This window comes from Scyliorhinus torazame, chromosome 5 (genome assembly GCF_047496885.1).
Source record: "Scyliorhinus torazame isolate Kashiwa2021f chromosome 5, sScyTor2.1, whole genome shotgun sequence".
NCBI classification, from domain to species: domain Eukaryota; kingdom Metazoa; phylum Chordata; class Chondrichthyes; order Carcharhiniformes; family Scyliorhinidae; genus Scyliorhinus; species Scyliorhinus torazame.
Window position 1 is genome coordinate 188,312,211 of NC_092711.1, and position 27,355 is coordinate 188,339,565.

At 48.1% G+C, this 27,355-nt stretch overlaps 1 protein-coding gene and 1 long non-coding RNA gene across 2 annotated transcripts in view; one reads left to right on the forward strand and one right to left on the reverse strand.

The window, feature by feature from the left end:
- LOC140420823 (uncharacterized) overlaps positions 1–26,412 on the forward strand; it is an 86,790-nt gene extending 60,378 nt beyond the window's left edge. The window contains exon 2 of the long non-coding RNA XR_011946598.1: positions 24,906–26,412. This is a non-coding gene — a long non-coding RNA (uncharacterized lncRNA). The remainder of the gene's footprint in view (positions 1–24,905) is intronic.
- On the reverse strand, positions 948–22,402 carry LOC140420822 (uncharacterized). The gene is made up of 2 exons (XM_072504879.1): positions 22,349–22,402; positions 948–6,234 (listed from the first exon to the last, which is right to left on the reverse strand). Exon 2 carries the CDS (start codon positions 6,125–6,127, stop codon positions 5,471–5,473), a length of 657 nt encoding a protein of 218 aa, XP_072360980.1. The 5' UTR covers positions 6,128–6,234; positions 22,349–22,402; the 3' UTR covers positions 948–5,470.
- Positions 26,413–27,355: the final 943 nt, after the last annotated feature.

The window sequence follows — 27,355 nt, forward strand, 5'->3', positions numbered from 1 at the left end:
GTGTGTGAGGGAGGGAGGGGTGTGTGTGTGAGGGAGGGGTGTGTGTGTGAGGGAGGTGTGTGTGTGAGGGAGGGGTGTGTGTGTGTGTGAGGGAGGTGTGTGTGAGGGAGGTGTGTGTGTGTGAGGGAGGTGTGTGTGTGTGTGAGGGAGGGGTGTGTGTGTGAGGGAGGTGTGTGTGTGTGTGTGAGGGAGGGGTGTGTGTGTGAGGGAGAGATATGTGTGTGTGAGAGATAGAGAGATGCACCTCTGTCCAGTATGAGAATCAAATTTCCCCATCATTCCTCCCATTAAAAATTACAAACGATCAAAATCAAGTATTTTTTTAAGAAGAGAAAGTTTTAATTCTTACCAGGTTAGCCACTCCCAATGTGGGTACTACAGTCTGTGGTTAATATTACTGGGCCAGGAAGGTGGGCGCCTGGGGGCTGGCTGAAGAGGCGTGGGACGCGGCTGGAGGCTAGCCTAAGGTTTATGGTTGATCGGCAGTGGAGGGAGGTGGGGTGCCACCCCGCCAGGCTGATCACATGGAACGTGAGAGGGCTGAATGTGCCGGTCAAGAGGACCCTCGTGTTTGCGCATCTTAAGAGTTTAAAGGCGGATGTGGCAATGCTACAGGAGACACACCTGTGGATGGTGGATCAGACTAGGCTGAGGAAGGGATGGGTGGGGCAAGTATTTCATTCGGGGCGAGACTCTAAAACCAGGGTGTAGCAATTTTGATCAATAAGCGGGTGTCATTTGAAGTGAGAAGCTTAGTGATAGACTCGGTGGGTCGGTACGTTATGGTGAGTGCGAAGCTGGAGGGGATGCCGGTGGTATTAGTGAACGTCTATGCACCAAACCGGAATGACGCTTAGTTTGTGAGGCGGGTGTTGGGAAAGATTCCCGACCTGGACTCACATAGGCTGATCACTGGGGGTACGGCGGGGGGGGGGGGGGGGGGGAAACGGACGACGACTTTAATACAGTTGTACATCCGAGGTTGGATCGGTTGACTTCGAGGACAGGGAGGGTGCCAGCTGTGGCAAAGGAGCTAAAGGGGTTTATGGAACAAATGGGAGGGGTAGATACGTGGACATTTGGACGACCGAGGTCGAATGAGTTTTCTTTTTTCCCCCCATGTACACAGTGTACTCGTGGATCAACTTTTTCTTTTTGGATAGGGCTTTCCTGGCGGGGGTTATAGGCGCTGAGTACTTGCCGATTGTAGTGTCGGACCATGCCTGACACTGGGTGGATTTACGGGTGAGAAAGGAGGGGGGGTCAACGCCCGCACTGGAATTAGATGTAGGACTGTTAGCAGATGAGGAGCTGTGTGTGCGTGTGAGGGAGGCCATCCAGCACTATGTGGAGATAAATAACACGGGGGAGGTTTCGGCAGCATGATGCAATAGTTAGGGGGGAGTTGATTTTGGTACGGGCTCATAGGGAGAAGGTGGAACAGGTGGAAATGGACAGGCTGGTTAGGGAGATTCTCCAGGTGGACAGGAGGGACTAGGAGGCCCCAGAGGCGGGGCTGTTGAAGGAGCGGCAGAAGTTGCACATGGAGTTTGGTCTGCTGTCCACAGATAAGGCGGTGGGGCAGTTGAGGACGGCGAGAGGAGCGTTGTATGAGTTTGGGGAGAAGGCCAGTAGGAAATGGGAGGCAGCTCAGGAAACGGGAGGCAGCTATGGAGATGGGAAGGGTGAAGGATAGAGGGGGGAACACGATCTTGGACCCAGCGGCGGTGTTCAAGGAATTTTATAGTTGGCTGTATGTGTTGGAGGCCCCAGCTGGGGTGGAGGGGATGAGGCGATTTTTGGTGGGTTTGGAGTTTCCGAAGGTGGAGGAAGCGTTGGTGGAGGTTCTGGGAGCCCCGATCGGGCTCGTTGATGTAGTGACGGGATTGGAGGCCATGCAGTCGCGCATGGCCATGGAGTCGGGCAAGGCCCCTGGGCTGGATGGATACCCAGTGGAATTTTATAAGAGGTTTTCTGGGATGCTGGGGCCGTTGCTGATGAGGGCATTTAACGAGGCTAGGGAGCGAGGTGTTCTTCCCCCAATAATGTCATGGGCTTCGATCTCATTTATTCTGAAGCGGAAGAAGGACCCGGAAAAATGCGGGTCATATAGTCTTTACTGAATATAGACTCCAAATTGCTGGCCAAGATTTGGGCCTCGAGAATAGAGGATTGTGTTCCAGGACTGATTGGGGAAGATCAGACGGCGTTTGTAAAAGGGAGGCAGTTAACGGCCAACGTTATAAGGCTATTGAATGTTATCACAATACCCTCCGAGGGTAGGGTCGTGGAGGTATGGACACGGAAAAGGCCTTTGACCGGGTTGCGTGGAAGCATTTGTGGGGCGTCCTGGGGAGGTTCGGGTTTGGGCAGGGCTTTGTAGACCGGGTCCGGTTGTTGTACCAGGTACAGGTGTCGAGTGTGCGGACGAACCGAGCGTGCTCGGAATATTTTAGGCTGCACCACAAGGTAGGGATGTCCACTCTCCCCATTGTTGTTTTACTTGGCTATAGAGCCATTGGCAATGGCGCTGAGAGCGTCAAATGACTAGAAGGGGTTAGTCCGGCAGGGTGGGGTGGAGCACAGGGTCTTGTTATGTGCGGACGACCTACTCCTGTATATTTCGGACCCGTCGGGGGGGATGGGAGAGATTATGTGGATCCTAGTGGAATTTGGCCGGTTCTTGGGGTACAAATTGAATATGGGTAAAAGTGAGGCCCTTATGATCCAGGCGAGGCGGCAGGAGAGGAGTTTGGAGGAGTTGCCGTTTAAAGTGGTGAGAGGGAGTTTTGGATACTTGGGAATTCAGGTGGCACGGGGATGGGAGCAGCTATATAAATTAAATCTAGGCAAATGAAGGAGGACTTTCGGAGGTGGGACATGCTCCCGTTGTCACTGGTGTGGAAGGTACAGACTGTAAAGATGACGGATCACCCGAGATTTTTCCAGTGTCTCGCTATTTTTATCCCAAAAGCTTTTTTTTGAAGCGGGTGAATGCGGTGATCTCTGGGTTTGAGTTTGGGCGGACGAAACCCCACGAGTAAGGAAGGTGCTATTGGAGCAGGGGCGGGGGGGGTTGGCTTTACCAAACTTTAGGAATTATTACTGGCCCATGATCAGGAAGTGGGTGAGGGGTCGGTGTGGGAGTGGGTGGAAGCATGTAGGCGCATAAGCTTAGGGGCATTAGTAACGACATCTCTGCCATTCTCACCAGCTCGGTACTCCACAAGCCCGGTGGTGGTGGCAGCTCAGAGAATTTGGGGGCAATGGCTGAAGCACATGGGAATGGAAGGAGCGTCGGTGTGGGCTCCTATTTGTGGGAACCACAGGTTTGTGCCGGAGAGGTTGGATGGGGGTTTCGGAGGTGGCAGAGAGCACGGATTGAGAGGCTGGGGGATCTGTTTATCAATGGGAGCTTTCCTGGTTTGGAGGATGTGGAGGAGGAGTTTGAACTGCCGGGAGGGAATGGGTTTCGGTATCTGCAGGTGAGGTACTTTGTACGAAGGCAGGTTTCGACCTTTCCCCTTCTACCGCCCCAGGATACAGGATAAGGTAGTTTCGAAAATGGGGGTGGGGGTGGGGAATGTCTCGGAAATTTATAAAGAGCTTATGGAGTGGGAGGGAACCCAGATAGGGGAGGTAAAGCGTAAGTGGGAAGATGAGTTGAGTAAGGAACTAGAGGCAGGTCTGTGGGAGGATGCTCTTGAGTAGAGTCACCACGTCCTCATCGTGTGCCAGGCTCAGCCTGATACAATTCAAGGTGGTCCATCGGGCACACTTGACGGTGGCCTGGATGAGCAGGTATTTTGAAGGGGTGGAGGACAGCTGTGTGTGGCGTGCGGGAGGGCCCGCAAACCACGTCCACATGTTTTGGGGACTCTGGCCAGGGTGGCACCAAGTCCAGAGATGGCGATTTTTGGAGTGTCAGAAGACCCGGGAGTCATGGGGGCGAGAGAGGCTGACATTTTGGCCTTTGCCTCCTTGGTAGCCCGGAGACGGATCCAATTAGCGCGGATGGACTCGGAGCCCCGGAAATCAGGGGTATGGGTTAGTGACCTGGACGGGTTTCTCAGGCTTGAGAAAATCAAGTTCGCCTTAAGAGGATCAACATTGGGGTTCGTCCGGAGGCGGCAGCCGTTTATCGACTTCTTCGGGGAAAACTAAATTGTTAGCAGATACAATAGGAGGGGGGCGGGGTTAGGGAACGTGGGGGTGGGATAGGTGAAGATAGTTTAGTTTCGGTGGGACCAGTGAGGAGGAGGGACTGGGGAATTGTGTGTATGTTGGCTGAGTATGGTTGTTGGTTTGGGGGGGAGGGGGGGGGTTATTTACTGAGTTATATTTACATTTGTATTTGTTGTTATAAAATCATAAATGCCTTAGTAAAATGTTACAAAAAATATATTACTGGGCCAGGGGAGGGTGGCTTGGCCAGTGGTTAATGTGAGGAGACCATGTAGCAGGCAAATGTATTTGTGACTGTGAGCCTCTTCCGAATTCCTCATATATTCATAGATTTGGCTAGAAAATACTTTTTTACATTTGATTTCTGTGATCACACCTATTTTGTGGCAAAAAAGGGTTCAACATTATTATAGAATCGGTACAGAAGGAAGAAATTCAGCCCATCGAGCCTGTACCGGCCGTCTGAAAAGCACCCTACCTCAGCCCACCTCCTCACTCTTTCCTTCTAACCCCAGCTAACCTTAGGACACCAAGGGACAATTGATCCTGGTCAATCCACCTAACTTGCACACCTTTAGACTGTGGAAGGAAACCGCAGCACCCGGAGGAAGACATGGGGAGAACATACAAAGTCCACAGTGACAGTCACCAAGGCCGGAATCGAGCCCAGCCTCTGGAGCTGCAAAGCAGCAGTGCTAACCACTGTGCCACCCCGAGAATATTTGGGGTTCCCCAATGCTCGTGGCAGGTCACTCGTGGTTCCATGGCTCGAAATGTTTTGGTACGCCTGACTTGGTGAATCCCTTTCCACACAGTCTGAGCAGGTGAACAGCCTCTCCCCTGTGTGACTGCACTTCTGCACTGTGAGACAAAATGATTGCCTGAATCCAGTCCCTTGGTGAGAGCACCCGAATGGTCTCTTGTCAGTGTGAACACATTGATGGGACACAGCTCACCAGAACCTTTAAAACGCTTCCCGCGGGCCCGCACGGTGGCACAGTGGTGAGCACTGCTGCCTCAGAGCACCGAGGTCCCAGGTTTGATCCCGCCCTGGGTCAGTGTCCGTGTGGAGTTTGCACATTCTCCCCGTGTCTGCGTGGGTCTCACCCCCACAACCCCAAAAGATGTGCAGGGTCGGTGGATTGACCATGCTAAATTGCCCCTTAATTGGAAAAAAATAATTGGATACTCCAAATTTATAAAAGAAAAACACTTCCCGCAGTCTGGGCATTTGAATGGTTTCTCCTCAGTGTGAGCTCGCTGGAACCTCAGAAGGGTGGATGGCTCAGTCACTTCCTCCACTCAGAGCAGGTGAATGGTCTCTCCCAGTGTGAATTTGCTGGTGAACAGTGAGATTAGATGATGACTTGAACCCAGTCCCACACTGAGAGCACATGAACAGTCTCTCATCACTGTGAACTCGCTGGTGTCTCAGCCGGTTGGATGAGGTAGTGAATCTTTTCCCACAAATGGAACAGGTGAACGGTCTCTCCCCAGTGTGAATTCGCTGGTGTTCAGCGAGTTGAGATGAATGCCTGAACCTAGTCCCACAGTGAGAGCACCTAAATGGTCTCTCACCAGTGTGAACACGTTCATGGATCATCAGCTCCCCGGAACTTTTATAGCACTTTCCACAGTCTGGGCATTTAAAGGGTCTCTCGTCATTGTGAACTCGCTGGTGCCTCAGCAGGTGGGATAAATGAATAAATGGCTTTCCACACACAGAGCAGGTGAACAGCCTCTCCTTGGTGTGACTGCGCCGATGAGCTTCCAGTTCATTCTGATAATGAAATCCCTTCCCACAGTCCCCACATTTCCACGGTTTCTCCCTGTTGTGACTGCATTTGTGCTCTGACAGGTGAGATGATTGGCTGAACACTCGTCCACACAGAGAACACGTGTACAGTTTCTCCCCACTGTGAACGGTGCTTTTTCCTTCCATCTTCAAAATCTGATGATATTCAGGTTATGATAAATTGGATGACTCCTGACGTGATGTTTGGTTTCAGTTTCCTGACTGCAAATCTTCCTCTTCTACACCCTGTGAAACTGAGTTAAAACAGAAAAAAAAGGAGTGAGAGAGAAATCACAAAAACACAAGGGCAGGTTGTGAAATTGAGCTGAAGGGTGTGAAGGAATAAAGGCCAAATAATACCGAATTAGTGCAGGAATATTAGATTGAAGCTATTTCCGGGTAATCATACAGCAAAACATATTTTAACAGGGGCAAAGCTAATTTGCAAGAGCAGCAACCAAGGTGAATTTACTCATGCAAAATACACATCTATAAAATGGTTTCTGTTGTGACATTAGCATGTACGTTACAAAATGAGCTCCGATAAGTAAAACCGCGAAACAAAATACTCAGCCCCGATTTTTATTTTCTTACTCAACGCCGATACTTTAACTCAGCAATATTGAAAATAAGACTGTCACAGGAAGTCCAGTTTTCAGGAATAAATTCAAAATAACATTTTGTCGAAATTGAACAGGCACCCTCTTTGTAATCGGTGGTCCTTCCACCAAATATTGGGTGCTAATTAAGGGTGATCTGTTACTGATCAAATAAGCATCTTCCATGCTACCAGTAACGAAACAACCCAAAATGTATTATAAATATCTCAACTCCAAACTCCAATGTTTAGCTTTGTTGGTGGATTCAGTTCTCGTAGATCGACTTCAGAACTGGTCTGATGGTACTGAATCTCACATTGTCAGAGTTTAAGTGAATATTACTTTAATATTTGATGGATATACTTACTTACTCTGAGAATTCTTATATCTGTAACAAGTAAAGTTGAAATGTTAGATTCTCATTTCGAAGTAATGATGGGTTTCTGGATTTATTTATCTTTGCAAATTATACTCTTTGTATAATCACCAGATCACAAGTTTTCTTACTGTAATAAATTCTTTAAAAGTTATTCTTAAAACATAAATTGTCTCACCAGGTCTTTAATATCAAACACCCAGTGTATCTAAAACCTCTTCTCCTGATGTTGGAGGAATATTTACTGAGGTCTTTAACCTGGACATTTGTAATATTCAGGAAAAGTACAATTGAGCTAAAATATGGTTGCAATTCATCAGGAGGAGGGTAAAGCTCTTGGTTGGTTTACTTAGTTGAGCTGGTGGCTGGTTGGATTCAATGGGCCCAAGTATGTGTTGTTCAACCCAAAGAGAAACTGCTGGAAAATCTCAGCGGGTCAGGCAACATCTGTAGGGAGAGAAAAGAGCTGACGTTTCGAGTCCAGATGACCCTTTGTCAAAGCTGTTGTTGAGTCCAGCTCCCTATGGCCCAAGTTAAGAATAATTAATCAAGAGATACATCTTGATTAGCTCTAAAAATATGGAGCTCGGATTGTAAAACATCACAAGGGAACCTGCCAGCCAGTCTGGGCCTGCACATGACTCTGGATCCCATGGAAGCAGAGAGAGAATCAGAGAGAGCTAAGAAAGGCAGGGGGTGAAGGAGAAAGATTTCATGGGCGGGATTCTCCAAGCCTCCGCGCCGAAATCGTACTTGGCGTGGGGGCGGAGAATGGGGCGTCAGACCCGCGATCGGGGACCGGAGATGCGCCGCCAGTCGTGCTCACGGTTGACGCGGTGCCGGTCGGGGGCCATTGAAAGATTCTCCGCTGACAACTGGCCGAGTTCACTCATGGTTCCACCCGGCGGGAGCTCGGAGTGGCGGCTGTGGACGGCCAGGCTCGCGATTGGCGGGTGCTATATGGGGGGGGGGGGCCTATATTGTCGGGGCCGGCCCGCTGTGTGGGTCAACCATGTTGCGCGGACCCGCGGCCGTAAATGCAGGGCCCCGTATCGGCAGCCGGAGCTGCGAGGACTACTCCACGAAAGTCCAGAGTGATTCGACCCCGTTTTCCCACGGGCCTGGGGACATGGCCCCATTATCAGAGAATTCCGCCCCATATTTCGACCACACAACCAGAACTATGACAAAATCTCCCAAATGCTCAACCACTTTGGCGAACCTTTCAGTAGCCATTGTACGTGAACACCATGACATCCAACTTCCCCTCCAAGTCACACACCGTCCTCCTCTGGCATCCAGTACAAAGAACAAAGAACAAAGAAATGTACAGCACAGGAACAGGCCCTTCGGCCCTCCAAGCCCGTGCCGACCATACTGCCCGACTAAACTACAATCTTCTACACTTCCTGGGTCCGTATCCTTCTATTCCCATCCTATTCATATATTTGTCAAGATGCCCCTTAAATGTCCCTATCGTCCCTGCTTCCACTACCTCCTCCGGTAGCGAGTTCCAGGCACCCACTACCCTCTGCGTAAAAAACTTGCCTCGTACATCTACTCTAAACCTTGCCCCTCTCACCTTAAACCTATGCCCCCTAGTAATTGACCCCTCTACCCTGGGGAAAAACCTCTGACTATCCAAAAGTACTGGATGAACAGAAATTTCCTCTATTTAAGTATTGAAAGTTTGAAGCCATTGTCTTCCGACCCCACGAGTAACTCCACTCCAAAACCATTGACTCCATCCCTCACCCCGGTAACTGTCTGAGGCTAAAGCAGACTGTTCACAATGTTGATGACATATTTTACCCTGAGATGAGCTTCCAACAACACATCAGCATCATCAGCAAGAACACCTATTTCCTCCTCAGTAACATCACCTGACTCCATCTCAGTCTCAACTCATCTCCTGCTGAAACTGTCATCCATTAATTTGTTACCTCTGGACATAACTATTGTTTTAAACAATATTTTACTTCAAATTTTTCATTGATAACGTACAAAATATTCAAACCATTCCAACAAATTTGATATGATTACAAAAACAAAAATAACCCAACACCAACTGTTCCAACCTAACCCAGCCCTATACCAAGAGTAACCCCTCCCAATACGCCCTCCTAAAAGAATCCTACCAAACTGACCCCCCCCTCCCCCCAACAGATGACGGTAACCAGCTCCTTAAAAAAGGTAATGAACGCCCGCCATCTTGAGTAAAACACATATATCGATCCTCTCATAGTATACTTTATCTTCTCCAGACGCAGAAAATCCACCAAGACCCCTAACCAAGTCGAAGCTGTCGGTGACACCAGGGACCTCCACCTGAGCAACACCCGCCTCCGGACTATTAGAAAGGTGAAGGCCAAACATCTGCCTTCTTCCCTTTCTTCAGCACCAGCAAGTCTGAAACTCCAAGAATGACCACCAACGGGCAGAACTCCACCTTAAAGTCTAGAATCCCTAATACTATTTCGAAAAAAGAAACCCAAAAATAAGCAAGCCTGGGCAAGTCCAAAACATATGCATATGATTCGCTAGTCCCCTAGAACATCTCTCACCCCCTGGTAGAACACACTCATATGCGGCCTAGTCAAGTACACCACCTTAAATTGTATCAAAACATAACCTGGCACATGAGGTTCCTATGCAGAGCTTCACTCCACACCCCCCCCCCCACCCCACCCCCGCTCCAAGACCATCCCTACCTGTGTTCTCCCACTTCCTTTTTACTTCTTCCAAAGAAGCCCACTCTGTTGTCAACAGCTGCCCATAAATGTCTGAGATCCTTCCGTCCCCTAGCTCATCCAAACAGAACCCTATCCAAAAGCAAAGGCGCTGGCACCAGGGGAAATCGAAGGAAGTTCTTTACCCACAAAGACTTGCACCTTCAGATATCTAAATGCATTCCTTCTTTGAAGTCGTAACTTCTCCGAAATCTCTTCTAACTCTGCAAACCTAGCCTCTAAAAACAGGGGCGTCATTCTCCGACCCCCCGCCGGGTTGGAGAATCGCCGGGGGCTGCTGTGAATCCCGCCCCCGCCGGTTGCCGAAGTCTCCGGCACCGGATATTCGGCGGGGGCGAGAATCGGGCCGCGCCGTTTGGCGGGCCCACCCGCTGGATTCTCCGGCCCGGATGGGCCGAAGTCCCGCCGATAAATTGCCTGTCCCGCCGGCGTGGATTAAACCACCTTTTGAACGGCGGGACAAGGCGGCGTGGGCGGGCTCCAGGGTCCTGGGGGGGGGGGGGGGCGCGGGGCGATCTGACCCCGGGGGGTGCCCCCACGGTGGCCTGGCCCGCGATTGGGGCCCACCGATCTGCGGACGGGCCTGTGCCGTGGGGGCACTCTTTCCCTTCCGCCTCCGCCACGGTCTCCACCATGGCGGAGGCGTAAGAGACTCCCTCCACTGCGCATGCGTGGGAAACTGTCAGCGGCTGCTGACGCTTCCGCACATGCGCCGCCCCGAGATTTCAATTCCGCGCCAGCTGGCGGGGCAACAAAGGCCGTTTCCGCCAGCTGGCGGGGCGGAAATTCCTCCAGCGTCGGCCTAGCCCCTCAATGTTGGGGCTCGGCCCCCAAAGATGCGGAGCATTCCGGACCTCTGGGGCGGCGCGATGCCCGTCTGATTGGCGCCGTTTTGGGCGCCAGTCGGCGGACATCGCGCCGTTTCGGGGGAATTTCGCCCCAGGTCTCTGAACCTCTCTGACCCTTCCCTCTCACATGTCCTGAATGTGGAATCTGGACTAGATGGCACAAAATTATGCTTCCTAAAGATCGGCATCAACTAACCAAACTTAAATGCTGTCTAAATTGGTTCCAAATTCTCAAAGTGGCTATTACCACTGGGCTTGATGAAAAAATCTTACCAGGGACATTGGGAGAGGGGCGGTAACAAGAGCCCTCAAGCTTGTTCCTCTATAAGAATCCTCCTCCATCTGCACCCATAGAGTCCGGATTCCTTAAACCACCTCCGTATCTTATCAATGTCTGCTGCTCAGCAATAACACAGCTGATTAGGTCGTGCCAACTCCACCTCCCCCCCCCCCCTCCCCACCGCCGCTCCCGGCTATGTATGCCTCTGTAAAGAAGCCCGAAGGGAACAAAAGTACAGATTAACTTACTGACCCTACCAAAGAAAGCCTTGGGAAGAAACAGTGGGACACACTGGAACAAAAAACTTCGAAGAATATTCATTTTCACTGTCTGGACTCTTCCCACCAAAGTCGAAGGGAGGGCATCCCACCTCTTCAAATCAGTCTTCACCCCATCAACCAGCCTGGCAATGTTAAGTTTATGGAGCGAGGCCCAATCATGAGCTACTTGAATTCCCAGATACTGGTAACTAGTCCTGGCTGGACAAAATGGTAGCCTCCCCAGATCAGGTCCACTCCCGGGGAGATTCACCGGAAAACAAATAACTTTTGCCAAGAATTAACATATACCCCGAGAAGGAACCAAACTTCCTGAGCAACTCCATTATCTCCTCCACATTGGAGAGAGGGTTCTTAATGTACAATAACAAATTGTCCACATTCAGGGACACCCTCTGCTCTCTCCCTTCCCGTTCTATCCCCCCCCACTTAGAAGATGATCTAAACGCAATGGACAGCGGCTCGATGACTAATGCAAACAGCAGCGGGGATAACGGGCACCCCTGCCTCATATCCCTGTTCAATCGAAAATACCCCGAGCTCAGGGCATTGGTGCAGAACCCTACACATGAGCCTAACCCAGCATATAAAATTACAGCCCAAAACCAAATCACTGCATAACATCAAAAAGGTAATTCCACTCAACCCGATCAAACGTTTTCTCCACGTCCATCGAGATAATCACCTTTGGCTCGGCCAGAGGAGGGTGACAGCGCCACATTCAAGAGTCACCTTGTGTTGCCTGACAGTTAACAAACCCTGCCTGCTCCTGTGAAACCACCCCTGGCAGACAAGGCTCCAGGCGAGTTGCTGGCACCTTAGGCAACAGTTTTGCATCAATATTTAACAGAGAGATAGGTCAGTATGATCCACACTCCTCTGGATTCTAGTCCTTTTTCAAGTTCAAGGACATCAATCCCTGCGCCAGGGTGGCCAGCTGTACCCCCCGAGACAACATCTCCAACATAAGCGGGAACCAGCAGCCCTCCGGAAACTGTTCATAAAACCTGCCAGGGAATCAATCTGGACCCGGTGCCTTACCCGTCTCCATTTGACGAATACAGCTCAAAATCTCCTGTCCAATCAGTGCCTCCAGTTCCTCCCTTCGATCCCACTTTACCTCCGGAATAGTCAACCAATCTAAAAATGGCACCATTGTCGATTCCTCCTCCAGCGGCTACGACTGATCTAGTAAACGGTCGCAAACACCTGACTGACCTTCTCTGGGGCAGAAACCAACCAAACAACCCCCATCCAAGTCTCTGATCTGAACTATCTCCCAGCTGCCTCAGCTTGTGAGCTTATAAGCAGCTGACCTTACCCGTACCTTTTTAAAAACTTGCCTTACAGGAAAAGCGGCCTTCAGTTTTTCAGCGGTAGCAGCGAGAGCAGTAACCAGGGGGCTGTCAGGAAGGTAAGTTTCCCTTTTTAAAAACTTACCTTACAGGAGCGGTGAGAGGGAGGAGCTGAGTGGGAGCGGTCGAATTGCGCTCTGGGAAGGTGAGTGAACTGATATATTTGGGCAGCGGCTGAATCCGAGACACTACACGTCTAGTGTCTCCCACCCGCCCTCCTCCTCTAACCAAAACAAAAACAGTGGTGTGTTGATAAGGTAAGGTTTTTCTATTTCTATTTAGCGTGTGATTGGTAACAATTTTTCTTTTGTTTTTTTCATTTATCTAGTATTTGATATTATAGTTGGACTAAGTTAAGCTTACGAGGAAAAATGGCAGGAGATCTCAGACCCGTGTTATGTTCCTCTTGCTCAATGTGGGAGCTCAGGGACGTGGCTGATGTCCCTGACTTCTTCACGTGCAGGAGGTGTGTCCAGCTGCAGCTCTTGTTAGACCGCATCATGGCTCTGGAGCTGCGGATGGACTCACTTTGGAGCATCCGCGATGCTGAGGTCGTGGATACCGCATTTAGCGAATTGGTCACAGCGCAGATTAGGATTGCTGAGGGAGAAAGGGAATGGGTGACCAAAAGGCAGAGAAAAAGCAGGAAGGCAGTGCAGGTGTCCCCTGTGGTCAGCTCCCTCCAAAACAGGTATACTGTTTTGGATACTGTTGGGGTAGATTGTTCACCAGGAGAAGGCAGTAATAGCCAGGTTCATGGCACCGTAGCTGGCTCTGCTGCACAGAAGGGCAGGAAAAAGAGTGGAAGGGCTATAATCATAGGGGATTCAATTGTAAGGGGAGTAGATAAGCGGTTCTGTGGTCGGAAATGAGACTCCCGAATGGTATGTTGCCTTCCAGGTGCGCGGATCAGTGGGCAGCACGGTAGCATTGTGGATAGCACAATTGCTTCACAGCTCCAGGTTCGATTCCGGCTTGGGTCATTGTCTGTGCTGAGTCTGCACATCCTCCCCGTGTGTGCGTGGGTTTCCTCCGGGTGCTCCGGTTTCCTCCCAGAGTCCAAAGATGTGCAGATTAGGTGGATTGGCCATGATAAATTGCCCTTCGTGTCCAAAATTGCCCTTAGTGTTGGGTGGGGTTAATGGGTTATGGGGGATAGGGTGGAGGTGTTGACCTTGGGTAGGGTGCTCTTTCCACGAGCCGGTGCAGACTCGATGGGTCGAATGGCCTTCTTCTGCACTGTAAATTCTATGAAAAATCAGGGATGTCTCAGATAGGCTGCAGAACATTCTGAAGGCGGAGGGTAAACAGCCAGTTGTCGTGGTGCATATAGGCACCAATGATATAGGTAAAAAATGGGATGAGGTCCTACAAGCAGAATTTAGGGAGTTAGGAGCCAAGTTAAAAAGTCGGACCTCAGAGGTAGTAATCTCAGGATTGCTACCAGTGCCACGTGGTAGTCAGAGTAGAAATGAAAGAATAGGCAGGATGAATGCGTGGCTTGATAGTGCAGGAGGGGTTCAGATTTTTGGGACATTGGGACTGGTTCTGGGGGAGGTGGGACTACTACAAATTGGATGGTCTTCACCTGGGCTGGACTGGAACCAATGGCCTTGGGGGTGCTTTTGCTAACACTGTTGGGGAGGGTTTAAACTAATGTGGCAGGGGGATGGGAACCAAAAGAGGAGGTTAGTGGACAGTAAGGAGGCAGTAACTAAAGCCTGTAAGGAACTAGATCATGAAGTCAGCGTGACTAAGGGGAAGAGTAGGCAGGGAGCAGATGATGAACGCAAAGGGACTGGTGGTCTGAGGTGCATTTGTTTTAAAGCAAGAAGTTTAGTAGGTAAGGCAGATGAACTTCGGGTTTGGATTAGTACCTGGGAGTATGATGTAATTGCTATTACTGAGACTTGGTTGAGGGAAGGGCACAATTGGTAACTAAATATCCCAGGTTATCGATGCTTCAGGCGGGATAGAGACGGAGGTAAAAGGGCTGGAGGAGTTGCATTACTGGTCAGAGAGGATATCACAGCAGTGCTGAAGGAGGGCATTATGGAGGACTCGAGCAGTGAGGCGATATGGGCAGAGCTCAGAAATGGGAAGGGTGCGGTAACAATGTTGGGGCTGTACTACAGACCTCCCAACAGCGAGCGTGAGATAGAGGTACAAATATGTAAACAGATTATGGAAAGATGTAGCAGCAACAGGGTGATAGGAGATTTTAATTTTCCCAACATTGACTGGGATACACTTAGTATCAGAGGTCTAGATGGAGCAGAATTTGTAAGGAGCATCCAGGAGGGTTTTCTAGAGCAGTATGTAAATAGTCCAACTCAGGAAAGGGTCATACTGGATCTGGAGTTGGGGAATGAGCCCGGCCAGGTGGTTGAAGTTTCAGTAGGGGATTACTTTGGGAATAGTGATCACAATTCCGCAAGTTTTAGAATACTCATGGACAAAGACGAGAGTGCTCCAAAATGAAGAGTGCTTAATTAGGGGAAGGCCAACTATACCAAAATTCAGCAGGAGCTGGGGAATGTGGATTAGGAGAAGCTCTTTGAAGGTAAATCCACATTTGATATGTGGGAGGCTTTTAAAGAGAGGTTGATTAGAGTGCAGGACAGTCATGTCCCTGTGAAAATGAGGGATAGAAGTGGCAAGATTAGGGAACCATGGATGACAGGTGAAATTGTGAGACTAACTAAGAAGAAAAAGAAGCATACATAAGGTTTAGGCGACTGAAGACAGACGAAGCTTTGGAAGAATATCGGGAATGTAGGACCAATCTGAAATGAGGAATCAAGAGGGCTAAAAGGGGTCATGAAATATCTTTAGCAAACAGGGTTAAGGAAAATCCCAAAGCCTTTTATTCATATATAAGGAGCAAGAGGAATTAGAGAAAGGATTGGCCCACTCAAGGACAAAGGAGGAAAGTTATGCGTGCAGTCAGAGAAAATGGGTGAGATTCTTACTGAGTACTTTGCATCGGTATTCACCAAGGAGAGGGACATGACGGATGTTGAGGTTAGGGATAGATGTTTGATTACTCTAGATCAAGTCGGCATAAGGAGGGGGGATGTGTTGGGTATTCTAAAAGGCATTAAGGTGGACGTCCCCAGGTCCGGATGGGATCTATCCCAGGTTACTGAGGGAAGTGAGAGGGGAAATAGCTGGGGCCTTAATAGATATCTTTGCAGCATCCTTGAACATGGGTGAAGTACCGGAGAACTGGAGAATTGCTAATGTTGTCCCCTTGTTTAAGAAGGGTAGCAGGGATAGTCCAGGTAATTATAGACCTGTGAGCCTGAAGTCAGTGGTAGGGAAGCTGCTGGAGAAGATACTGAGGGATAGGATCTATTCCCATTTGGAAGATAATGGGCTTATCAGTGATAAGAACATAAGAACTAGAAGCAGGAGTAGGCCACCTGGCCCCTCGAGCCTGCTCCACCATTCAATGAGATCATGGCTGATCTTTTGTGGACTCAGCTCCACTTTCCGACCCGAACACCATAACCCTTAATCCCTTTATTCTTCAAAAAACTATCTATTTTTATCTTAAAAACATTTAATGAAGGAGCCTCTACTGCTTCACTGGGCAAGGAATTCCACAGATTCACAACTCTTTGGGTGAAGATGTTCCTCCTAAACTCAGTCCTAAATCTACTTCCCCTTATTTTGAAGCTGTGCCCCCTAGTTCTGATTTCACCCGACAGTGGAAACAACCTGCCCGCATCTATCCTATCTATTCCCTTCATAATTTTATATGTTTCTTTTAGGTCCCCCCTCATCCTCCTAAATTCCAACGAGTACAGTCCCAGTCTACTCAACCTCTCCTCGTAATCCAACCCCTTCAGCTCTGGGATTAACCTAGTGAATCTCCTCTGCACACCCTCCAGTGCCAGTATGTCCTTTCTCAAGTAAGGAGACCAAAACTGAACACAATACTCCAGGTGTGGTCTCACTAACACCTTATACAATTGCAGCATAACCTCCCTAGTCTTAAACTCCATCCCCCTAGCAATGAAGGACAAAATTCCATAACCTCCCTAGTCTTAAACTCCATCCCTCTAGCAATGAAGGACAAAATTCCATTTGCCTTCTTAATCACCTGTTGCACCTGTAAACCAACTTTTTGCGACTCATGCACTAGCACACCCAGGTCTCTCTTCACAGCAGCATGTTTTAATATTTTATCATTTAAATAATAATCCCTTTTGCTGTAATTTCTACCAAAATGAATAACCTCACATTTGTCAACATTGTATTCCATCTGCCAGACCCTAGCCCATTCACTTAGCCTATCCAAATCCCTCTGCAGACTTCCAGTATCTTCTGCACTTTTTGCTTTACCACTTATCTTTGTGTCGTCTGCAAACTTGGACACATTGCCTTTGGTCCCCAACTCCAAATCATCTATGTAAATTGTGAACAGTTGTGGGCCCAACACTGATCCCTGAGGGACACCACTAGCTACTGATTGCCAACCAGAGAAACACCCATTAATCCCCACTCTTTGCTTTCTATTAATTAACTAATCCTCTATCCATGCTACTACTTTCCCCTTAATGCCATGCATCTTTATCTTATGCAGCAACCTTTTGTGTGGCACCTTGTCAAAGGCTTTCTGGAAAACCAGATATACCACATCCATTGGCTCCCCGTTATCTACCGCACTGGTAATGTCCTCAAAAAATTCCACTAAATTAGTTAGGCACGACCTGCCCTTTATGAACCTATGCTGCGTCTGCCCAATGGGACAATTTCCATCCAGATGCCTCGCTATTTCTTCCTTGATGATAGATTCCAGCATCTTCCCTACTACCGAAGTTAAGCTCACTGGCCTATAATTACCCGCTTTCTGCCTACCTCCTTTTTGAAACAGTGGTGTCACGTCTGCTAATTTCCAATCCGCCGGGACCACCCCAGAGTCTAGTGAATTTTGGTAAATTATCACTGGTCCATTTGCAATTTCCCTAGCCATCTCTTTTAGCACTCTGGGATGCATTCCATCAGGGCCAGGAGACTTGTCTACCTTTAGCCCCATTAGCTTGCCCATCACTACCTCCTTGGTGATAACAATCCTCTCAAGGTCCTCACCTGTCATAGCCTCATTTCCATCAGTCACTGGCATGTTATTTGTGTCTTCCACTGTGAAGACCGACCCAAAAAACCTGTTCAGTTCCTCAGCCATTTCCTCATCTCCCATTATTAAATCTCCCTTCTCATCCTCTAAAGGACAAATATTTACCGTAGCCACTCTTTTTTGTTTTATATATTTGTAGAAACTTTTACTATCTGTTTTTATATTCTGAGCAAGTTTACTCTCATAATCTATCTTACTCTTACCAATGGATGTGATAGGCAACATGGTTTTGTGCAGGGTGCATGTTGTACCAACTTAATAGAATTCTTTGAGGAAGTGACAAAGTTGATTGATGAGGGAAGGGCTGCAGATGTCATACACATGGACTTCAGTAAGGCGTTTGATAACGTTCCCCATGGTAGGCTGATGGAGAAAGTGGAATCTCATGGGGTCCAGGGTGTACTAGCTAGATGGATAAAGAACTGGCTGGGCAACAGGAGACAGAGAGTATTAGTGGAAGGGAGTTTCTCAAAATGGAGAACTGTGACCAGTGATGTTCCACAGGGATCCGTGCTGGGACCACTGTTGTTTGTGATATACATAAATGATCTGGAGGAAGGTATAGGTGGTCTGATTAGCAAGTTTGCAGATGACACTAAGATTGGTGGAGTAGCAGATAGTGAAGGGGACTGTCAGAGAATACAGCAGAATATAGATAGATTGGAGAGTTGGGTGGAGAAATGGCAGATGGAGTTCAATCAGGGCAAATGCGAGGTGATGCATTTTGGAAGATCCAATTCAAGAGCGAACTATACGGTAAATGAAAAAGCCCTGGGGAAAATTGATGTACAGAGAGATCTGGCTGTTCAGGTCCATTGTAACCTGAAGGTGGCTGCGAGGGCGATAGAGAGGTCAAGAAGGCATACGGCATGCTTTCATTCATCGGAAGGGGTATTGAATGCAAGAGTTGGCAGGTGATGTTACAGTTCTATAAGACTTTGGTTCGGGCACATTTGGGGTATTGCGTACAGTTCTGGTCACCACATTACCAAAAGGATGTGGATGCTTTGGAGAGGGTGCAGAGGAGGTTCACCAGGATGTTGCCTGGTATGGAGGACGCTAGCTATGAAGAGAGGTTGAGTAGATTAGGACTATTTTCATTAGAAAAACGGAGGTTGAGGGGGACCTCATTGAGGTCTACAAAATCATGAGAGGTATAGACAGGGTGGATAGCAAGAAGCTTTTTCCCCAAGTGGGGGACTCAATTACTAGAGGTCACAAGTTCAAAGTGAGGGGAAAAGTTTCAGGGAGATATACGTGGAAAGTTCTTTATGCAGAGGGTGGTGGGTGCCTGGAACACATTGCCGGCGAAGGTGGAAGAGGCAGACATGATAGCGTCATTTAAGATGTATCTAGACAGGTACATGAATGGGCAGGGAGCAGAGCGATACAGATCCTTAAAAAATAGGCGACAGTTTTAGATAGAGGATCTGGATCGGCGCAGGCTTGGAGGGCCGAAGTTCCTGTGGTGTAATTTTTCTTTTTTCTTATCTCCATACTCATAAAACGTCTCCCTCATGCGACAAAGCTGGCTCAGTGTCTTCCCTGTCGCCAACAACTCAAAGTCCATCTGTAACTTCCTTCTCTTTGCCAAAGTCTCCAGCGTTGATACTCGAATATTGGCGGTCCATCTCCGGAGTAGAATCCACCAGCCTCTGCCTCCCAACCCTCCCAGATTTATCCCTATGTGACTTATATGAACTTATCTCCCAACGAATACACATTGTCAATGCTTCCCAGAGCTTGGAGGGCGAAACCTCTGCATCCTTATTCAACTTCATGTATTCCCTAAAGGCAAAGGATATCCGCTCGCTAAAAGCCTTCCCCGCAAGCAATGCCATGTCCAACCTTCATGGAGAGCAGCCTAGCTCCAACAACAGATTCACATAACGTGGGTCATGGTCCGATATTACTATCGCCGAGTATGTCTCATAAGATATAGGAGCAAAATTAGGTCCATCGAGTATGAACCAGGCTTCAACTCCACTATGCTGCTCACTCTCCATAATCCTTCAACCCATTACTAATTAACAATCTGTATAAATCTTTCTTAAATTTCCTCTGTCCCAGCATCCACCAGAGTCTGGGGTAACGAATTCCAGAGATTCACAACCATTTGGGATTAGTAGTATCGCTTCACCTTCCGTTTTAAATTTGCTATCTCTCATTCTAAGACTATGCCTCTTTCTAGAATGCCCCACAAGAAGAGGCATCCACTCCATGTCTACTTTGTCCATACCTTTTATCATCATGTATACTTCAATTTGATCTCCCCATATTCTTCTATAATCATGAGGTCATCCAATACCCTGCTGTCCGTGTGTTTACTTACATCAAGTCTTGTTCACCTACCACAACTGTGCTCACAGCTACAAAGGCTCTCTGATCAGAATCTTCACCATTGTAAAACTCTCATTTTTGTTTTCCTCCATAGCTGTGACCATCCCTATCTCTGTAATCTCCACCAGCCACACTCTCTACAAGACCTCTACAGTCATTTAATTCCGGCCTCCTGAACATTGCTGATTTTAATCGCCCCAGCAGTGCTGAACATTCTTTCATTTGCCTGGGTCACAAGCTCTTGAATTTCCTCCTTTTCAAAAAGAAATTCCAATTAAGGGACAATTTTCACATGGCCAATTCACCTACCCTGCACATATTTGGGTTATGGGTGTGAGACCCACGCAGACATGTGCAAACTTCAAACAGACAGTGACCGGGGCCAGTATCGAACCCGAGTCCTCAGCACCGTGAGGCAGCAGTGCTAGCCACCGTGCCACCCCCAGAATTTCCTCCTTAAACCGCTGCACCTCACTTCCCTCCTTTAAGATGCTCCTTGAACCAATTCTCTCTTATACCAAGCTTTGGTCACTTGCCCCCAGGAGTTGAACCCGGGTCCCTGGTGCTGTGAGGCAGCAATGTCACTGTGTCACCGTGAACATCTGGTATGACTGGCATGTGGCAGTTTCTCCCACCCTCGCCGTGTGCGTCAAAGGTCAGGCTTTTTGTTAAGCCCCCACGTGTCTTGCCTTCTACAGCACCATCCAGGGCCTTAAGTTGTCGCAGCCAATGACAGACTTTCCGAAGCAGAGCGGCTGAGGGCCGGAGGGGACCACAGTTCATCTGAGAGACAGCAACAGCTCCCACTCCCTGCCCTCTTACCTCCAGCGCAGGGCAGCAGCCCCTCAGTCCTGGAGCCGGGTGTGTCAGCCAAGACTCCGACCATCACCGCCAGAAAGCCACATCTCTGCTTCAGGGTGGGGGTGAGGGATATTGGCCATGGAGAGCTCTCGGAGAAGGGTCAGTGAAGGCTCCACGGGCAGAATAGCCCCCCTTTGGTGCTGTAAAAGGACACGTTTTGAGCAATGAATCCCAGTTCCCCGATGTGCAAAGGGGGCTCTGTGGGTTATAAAATGTGGTTGCGGGGAGGGAGATATTCCGGACACTTGTGGTCATGGGCCAAGCTGGGCCGCAAAATGGCAGATGGAGTTTAACCCTTCTAAGTGCGAGGTGATTCATTTTGGTAGAAAAAATTTGAATGCGGATTACAGGGGTAAACGGCAGGGTTCTGAGGAATGTGGAGGAACAGAGAGATCTTGGGGTTCATGTCCAGAGATCTCTGAAGGTTGCCACTCAAGTGGATAGAGCCGTGAAGAAGGTCTATAGTGTGTTAGCGTTTATTAACAGGGGGCTTGAGTTTAAGAGCCGCGGGGTTACGCTGCAACTATACATGACCCTGGTGAGACCACATTTGGAATATTGTGTGCAGTTCTGGTCACCTCATTATAGGAAGTATATGGAAGCATTGGTAAGGGTGCAAAGGAAATTTACCAGGATGCTGCCTGGTTTGCAGGATAGGTCTTATGAGGAAAGGTTGAGGGAGCTAAGTTTTCTCTTTGGAGCGGAGGAGGATGAGAGGCGACTTAATAGAGGTTTATAATAATGAGGGGGATAGATAGTGTGGACCTTCAGAGACTATTTCCTCAGGTGGATGTAGCTGTTACAAGGGGGCATAACTATAAGATTCAGGGTGGGAGATATAGGAGGGATGTCCAAGGTAGGTTCTTTACTCAGAGAGTGGTTAGGGTGTGGAATGGACTGCCTGCTGTGATAGTGGAGTCGAACACTTTAAGAACTTTCAAGCGGTTATTGGATAGGCACATGGAGCACACCAGAATGTCAGGGAGTGGGATAGCTTGATCTTGGTTTCGGACAAACATCGAGGGCCGAAGGGCCTGTTCTGTGCTGTACGGTTCTATGTTCTAATAGGTCCTTATGTGGCTCAGTGTCAACTGGAACTGTAACAATTCTGTGAAATGACTTGGAAATGTTCAAAAGGTACTATATATGCAAATTATTGTCACTGATTTGGACAAATATCGTTGTTTTGCCTTATCAATAAGACATTGTAACTCAAAGTGTGAAGCAGTTTGATGGACAAGTTGTTCCCATTGTCATTGAAAACTTGGAGAACGTTGCCCCCAATAAAAATGGCGACAGCGCAGACGCTGTACTTTACAGCACCCTCACAAATATGGCGTCTGCGCATGCGTCTATCTGCACATTCACCCCTAGAAAAATGGCGGCCGTTAACTCGGATAAATTTTGAGCTCCGCTCAGCACAACCGGTGGGCAGAGAAGTACTTTTTCGGAGTTTACACAAGATGTTTACAAAGCATCTCCGACCATCCAGCCGCTAGATGCATCGCCCCCTCCGCCCCGCCATTATCCCCGTTTACCTTTTGCAGACATGCGAAACAAACATCCTACCATCGCCATTACTCACACTGCGCATGCTTCATTTCCAGCCCGTCCCCGTACTCACTCCGATTGGTTGAATGTCGAGCCAGCCCCTGTCTTCCTATTGGTCTAGTGATGCCGTCAATCGCACGGAAGGGAAGGAAACAACAGAAGCAGCTGATCGGATTGTCTCAACCTTCGTGACAAAGCAGCTCCATCAGCTCCTCAAACATATTGGAAGTTAGGATGGAGGAGACGGGAGGGAGAGTCCTTCAAAATAAACTATCTTGTGTTATCGAGATTATAAAGTCAGGACACTGTATTTAACTCAAAGGAGTGACTTGAATTTATCGAGAACATTAATACCTATTTTGGGCTGGGGTTTAGAATCAGCAGAAACAGATCCCAATAAACATGGTTCAGCCCTGGATGTGATTAACAGCGAAATCCAATCACTGTAGTAACTTGTGAAGTTACTGGCATTTCAATAGGTGTGATGGGTGATTGAATTCCTTCGAACTCTGGTCTCTTCCCAGTGTCAACATAGATTTCATAGAATTTACAGTGCAGAAGGAGGCCATTCGGCCTATCAAATCTGTACCGGCTCTTGGAAAGAGCAGCCTACCCAAGGTCAACACCTCCCCCCATCCCCATAACCCAGTAACCCCACCCAACACTAAGGGCAATTTTGGACACTTAAGGGCAATTTAACATGGCCAATCCACCTAACCTGCACATCTTTGGACTGTGGGAGGAAACCGGAGCGCCCGGAGGAAACCCACGCACACACGGGGAGAACATGCAGACTCCGCACAGACAGTGACCCAAGCCGGGAATCGAACCTGGGACCCTGGAGCTGTGAAGAAATTGTGCTAACCACTATGCTACCGTGCTGCCCGCACACACATGTTGGTGTGTCAGCAGGTGGGAAGTTGGAATGAATCCCTTCCTGCACGCGGAGCAGGTGGTGGCCTCTCACAGTTGAGAGAATACCTTCCCTCATTGAGAACAGGTGAAAAGATTCTACCCAGTGTGAGCTTGCTGGGGTACAGTGAGATGACAAGATTGCCTGAACCCAGGACCACACTGAGAACATCTGAACGGTCTCTCGTCAGTGTGGACATGTTGATGAGTCACCAGGTTCCCGGCGCTTTCAAAGCACTTCCTGCAGTCTTGACATTTAAGTGGTGTCTCAGGAGTGTGAACTCGCTGGTGGGTCAGCAGTTGTGATGACTGAATGAATTCCTTCCATTTATGAGCGGCACGGTAACATAGTGGTTAGCACTGTTGCTTCACAGCTCCAGGGTCCCAGGTTCGATTCCTGGTTTCCTCCCACAGTCCAAAGATGTGCAGGTTAGGTGGATTGCCCATGCTAAATTGCCCTTAGTGTCCAGAAAGGTTATGTGGGGTTGCTTGTTTACAGGGATGGGGTGAAGGTATAGGCTTGGGTGGGGTGCCCTTTCCAGGGGCCGGTGCAGACTCGATGGGCCAAAAGGCCTCCTTCTGCACTCTAAATTCTATGATTCAACACTCGGAGCAGGTGAATGGCCTCTCTATGTTTGACAGCACCAATGTTTTTCCAACACTGATGGCTAAATGAATCTCTTTCTACAATCCAAGCATTTCCACTGTTTCTCCTCAGTGTGACTACATTGATGGTTTGACAGTCTGGATGATTGGCTCAAGTCTTTTCCACACACAGGAAATATGTATGGTTTCTCCCCGCTCTCTTTGGTGCTTTTTCCTTCCATGTCCAAAATACAATGATATTCAGGTTACGATAAATTGGCTGACCCTGTCAGATCCTGATGTGTTGTTTGGTTTCAGTTTCCCGACTGCAAATCTTCCCCATCTAATATCTTGTGAAATTGATTTAAAGTAGAAAAAAGGGGGTGAGAGAGAAACCATAAAAACGCAAAGGCAGTTTGTGAAATGGAACTGAATGAATCTGGTCATTTGTGGAGCCAATTCATGGAAAACGTGACCATGAAAGCTGCTGTATTGTTGTAAAAACTCAACCCATTTACTAATGACCTTCATGGAAGGGAATCTGACACCCAGTCTGCATCTAAAGAAGACCCTGGTCTCTATTAGAACTCAAGAAATAAGAACATGAGAAGACTTAACATCCAGCCTTCTTTGCTATTCAATACAAAATTAGCTGATCTTGGTCGTCAACCATTCTTCCCGGCACCCTGAGACTCTCCCTTCCATCTGTCCTTCTCAGCCTGACATATACTCTTGCAACACCAGGTTAAAGTCCAACAGGTTTGTTTCGAATCACTAGCTTTCGAAGCGAGCTCCTTCCTCAGGTGATCGTTGGTGGGGAGGGGTGCAGCTAAGTGTGGAGGAGGGAGGGGGGTCATGGGGGTTGGGCGGGGGCAGAGGTGAAACAGACCAATGGATGGATACGTATTCAGATCCACAGTAAAGGGGTCATACCAGCTCGACAGATATGGAGCCTCCCACAGGGAACTGAGCACAGGACTAAAAGTTCTAAATTGAGATGAATGGTCGCAATTACTCACATCTGAAACTATTTCATTGTTTTCAAAGTTTAAAGCCCCTGGTGGAGCCTGCAGCTGGAAAGATATCAGAAGCTCTAGAGTCAGAGAAAAATCTCGCAGTTGAGGAAATCCCTGGGGGCCAGGGGTGATGTCACCGTACAATTGTCGGCGTGTGATGATGTCACCAACACGTGAGGATTCTTTTGCAGCCAGTCCGGATGACATGATCAGTCGAACACCTCGTTACTTTAACATGTTTATTTCTCGGCCGGGGCTAAAACCACTGTACCTCTTGAGAGTTACACCAGCAAGCCAAAGTCAATACATCTAACAACAGTTCTTATACAGTTTTTGGCTCATTTATGAGGGCAGCTGCCTCGCATTCCTATCTGTGCTCGCAGCTCAATTATAATTCAGCCCCCCTCAATTATAATTATCTTTAAGCCTAGTGCACCCATTCCCATTCGTTACTGCAATTTGTCTGGTTCAAAAACAAGTGATACATTTTGCTACCAGAAGCCTGTCTTGACATTTCTTCACACAAAGCTTTATCTAACATTTTGTTTTTCCCATAAAGTTCCAATCCATCTTGAGCCAAACTTTCATTTATCGATCATCAGCCAAACTCTCACACGGAGGCAGAACATCTGGATCTGTGCAAATCAGTGATCACCACACATTATGGAGGGCTTTGAAGGGGCGCAGAAGAGATTTACCAGAATTGTTGAGGAATGATGGATTTTAGCTGTAAGGTTAGATTGGAGAAACTGGAGTTCTTCTTCGAGCAAAGAAGATTGAGGGGAGATTTGATAAAAATTAACAAGCCTATTATAGATAAGATAGGTAAAGAAAAGCTGTTTCCATAAACTGATCATAGAACGTATTGCCATCTAAAATGGCCGCCCGCAAAGGATAATGGGAATTATGGTCAGGTTGGGACACAGATGGTACACAACCCCTGTGTATTGTGCAGAGGGAAACCAGACCTAACTGAAACTCACACCTGTTAAAATGTCAATCACCGATTTCCCCAGGACAATGGGACACAGATCGAAACATCGCAGCAGACTCGGGGGTGCCTATTTACCTTATATGGTAGCATACGTTGGACAATAGCAGCTTGGACCCGCCCAAGCCGCCCCTAATTGGCCAGAATCGATTAGGGTGATCAAAACCCTATCGATCCATTGGATCCCAAGTTGGGACCACCCAAAAGAGCGTGAAAAATCAGGGGATAAGAAGAACTGCGCAACTAGTATTCGGTCTCTTTTGGGACCGGCCTCTGCTCCGACCAACTGCAGCATATCAACCAGCCAAGCTCAAGGACCTGTGATTGCTACCTGAAGGACGAGCAGCAGCCGAGACGAACCTGAAGACTTCCAGCCGACACACGAGAGGATCCAGATAAAGGCCTTATCTAACCTGCACAGAGCCGGTCACTTGGAAGTTTAGTAAAGGTCATTTTAGTTGTTAGTTGTAGTTTAATAAGTAGCCGTGTGTAGATTATTATGCATAGAACCAAGCCTGTGTTTAATAAACAACAATAATTGAACTAACATCCTGGTTGTGTGGTCATTTGTCCAATACAAGGAGCGTACTCGTGCCGGATATTCAGATAAAAGAGCAACAAAGGATTTCAGACACAGATTTTGATCTTGAATCAGAGATAGGAAATTGATGTGAAGAAGAAACATCTGGGTTTGTGCAAACCAGTGAACACCACACATTATAATAATCTTTTTAAAATATAAATTTAGAGTAGCCAATTATTTTTCTTTTCTTCCCAAGTGAGGGGCAATTTAGTGTGGCCAATCCACCTAACCAGCACATCTTTGGGTTGTGAGGATGAAACCCACGCAGACGTGCGGAGAATGTGCAAACTTCACACTTAATAATAATAACCTTTGTTATTGTTACAAGTAGGCTTACATTAACACTGCAATGAAGTTACTGTGAAAAGCCCCCAGTCGCCACACTCCGGCGCCTGTTTGGGAACACTGAATGTCCGATTCACCTAATAAGCATGTCTTTTGGGATTTGTGGGAGGAACCAGAGCACCTGGAGGAAACCCACACAGACATGGGGAGAACGTGTAGACTCCACACGGACAGTGACCCAAGCTGGAATCGAACCTGGGACCCTGACACGGTGAAGCAACAATGCTAACCACTGTGCTACCGTGCCATCCATTATGGAGGATGAGAGGGTCCTGAGGTTTATATCAGTTTATTAATGATGGGGGAGCCCAGCATATTGGTGCAAAATATAATGCTGAAGCAATTGCGACAATCTTTAACCAAACATGCCGAGTGGATGGTCCATCTTGGTCCCCTCTGCAGGTTCCCGACACCACAGGTGTCCAATCTTCAGCAAATTCTTTTTTAAAAATAAACATTTTATTGAGGTGTTTTTGGTTTTGCAACAACGACAAATTAAACAATAAACATAGTGCAAAAAGCCTGCTTCCTCCCTTACAGGTCCCATCTTTATTAACCACCT

Bases quoted from the DNA above. Each gene is read 5' to 3' on its own strand.
- LOC140420822 (XM_072504879.1), bottom strand. From the start codon at position 6,127: ATGGAAGGAAAAAGCACCGTTCACAGTGGGGAGAAACTGTACACGTGT.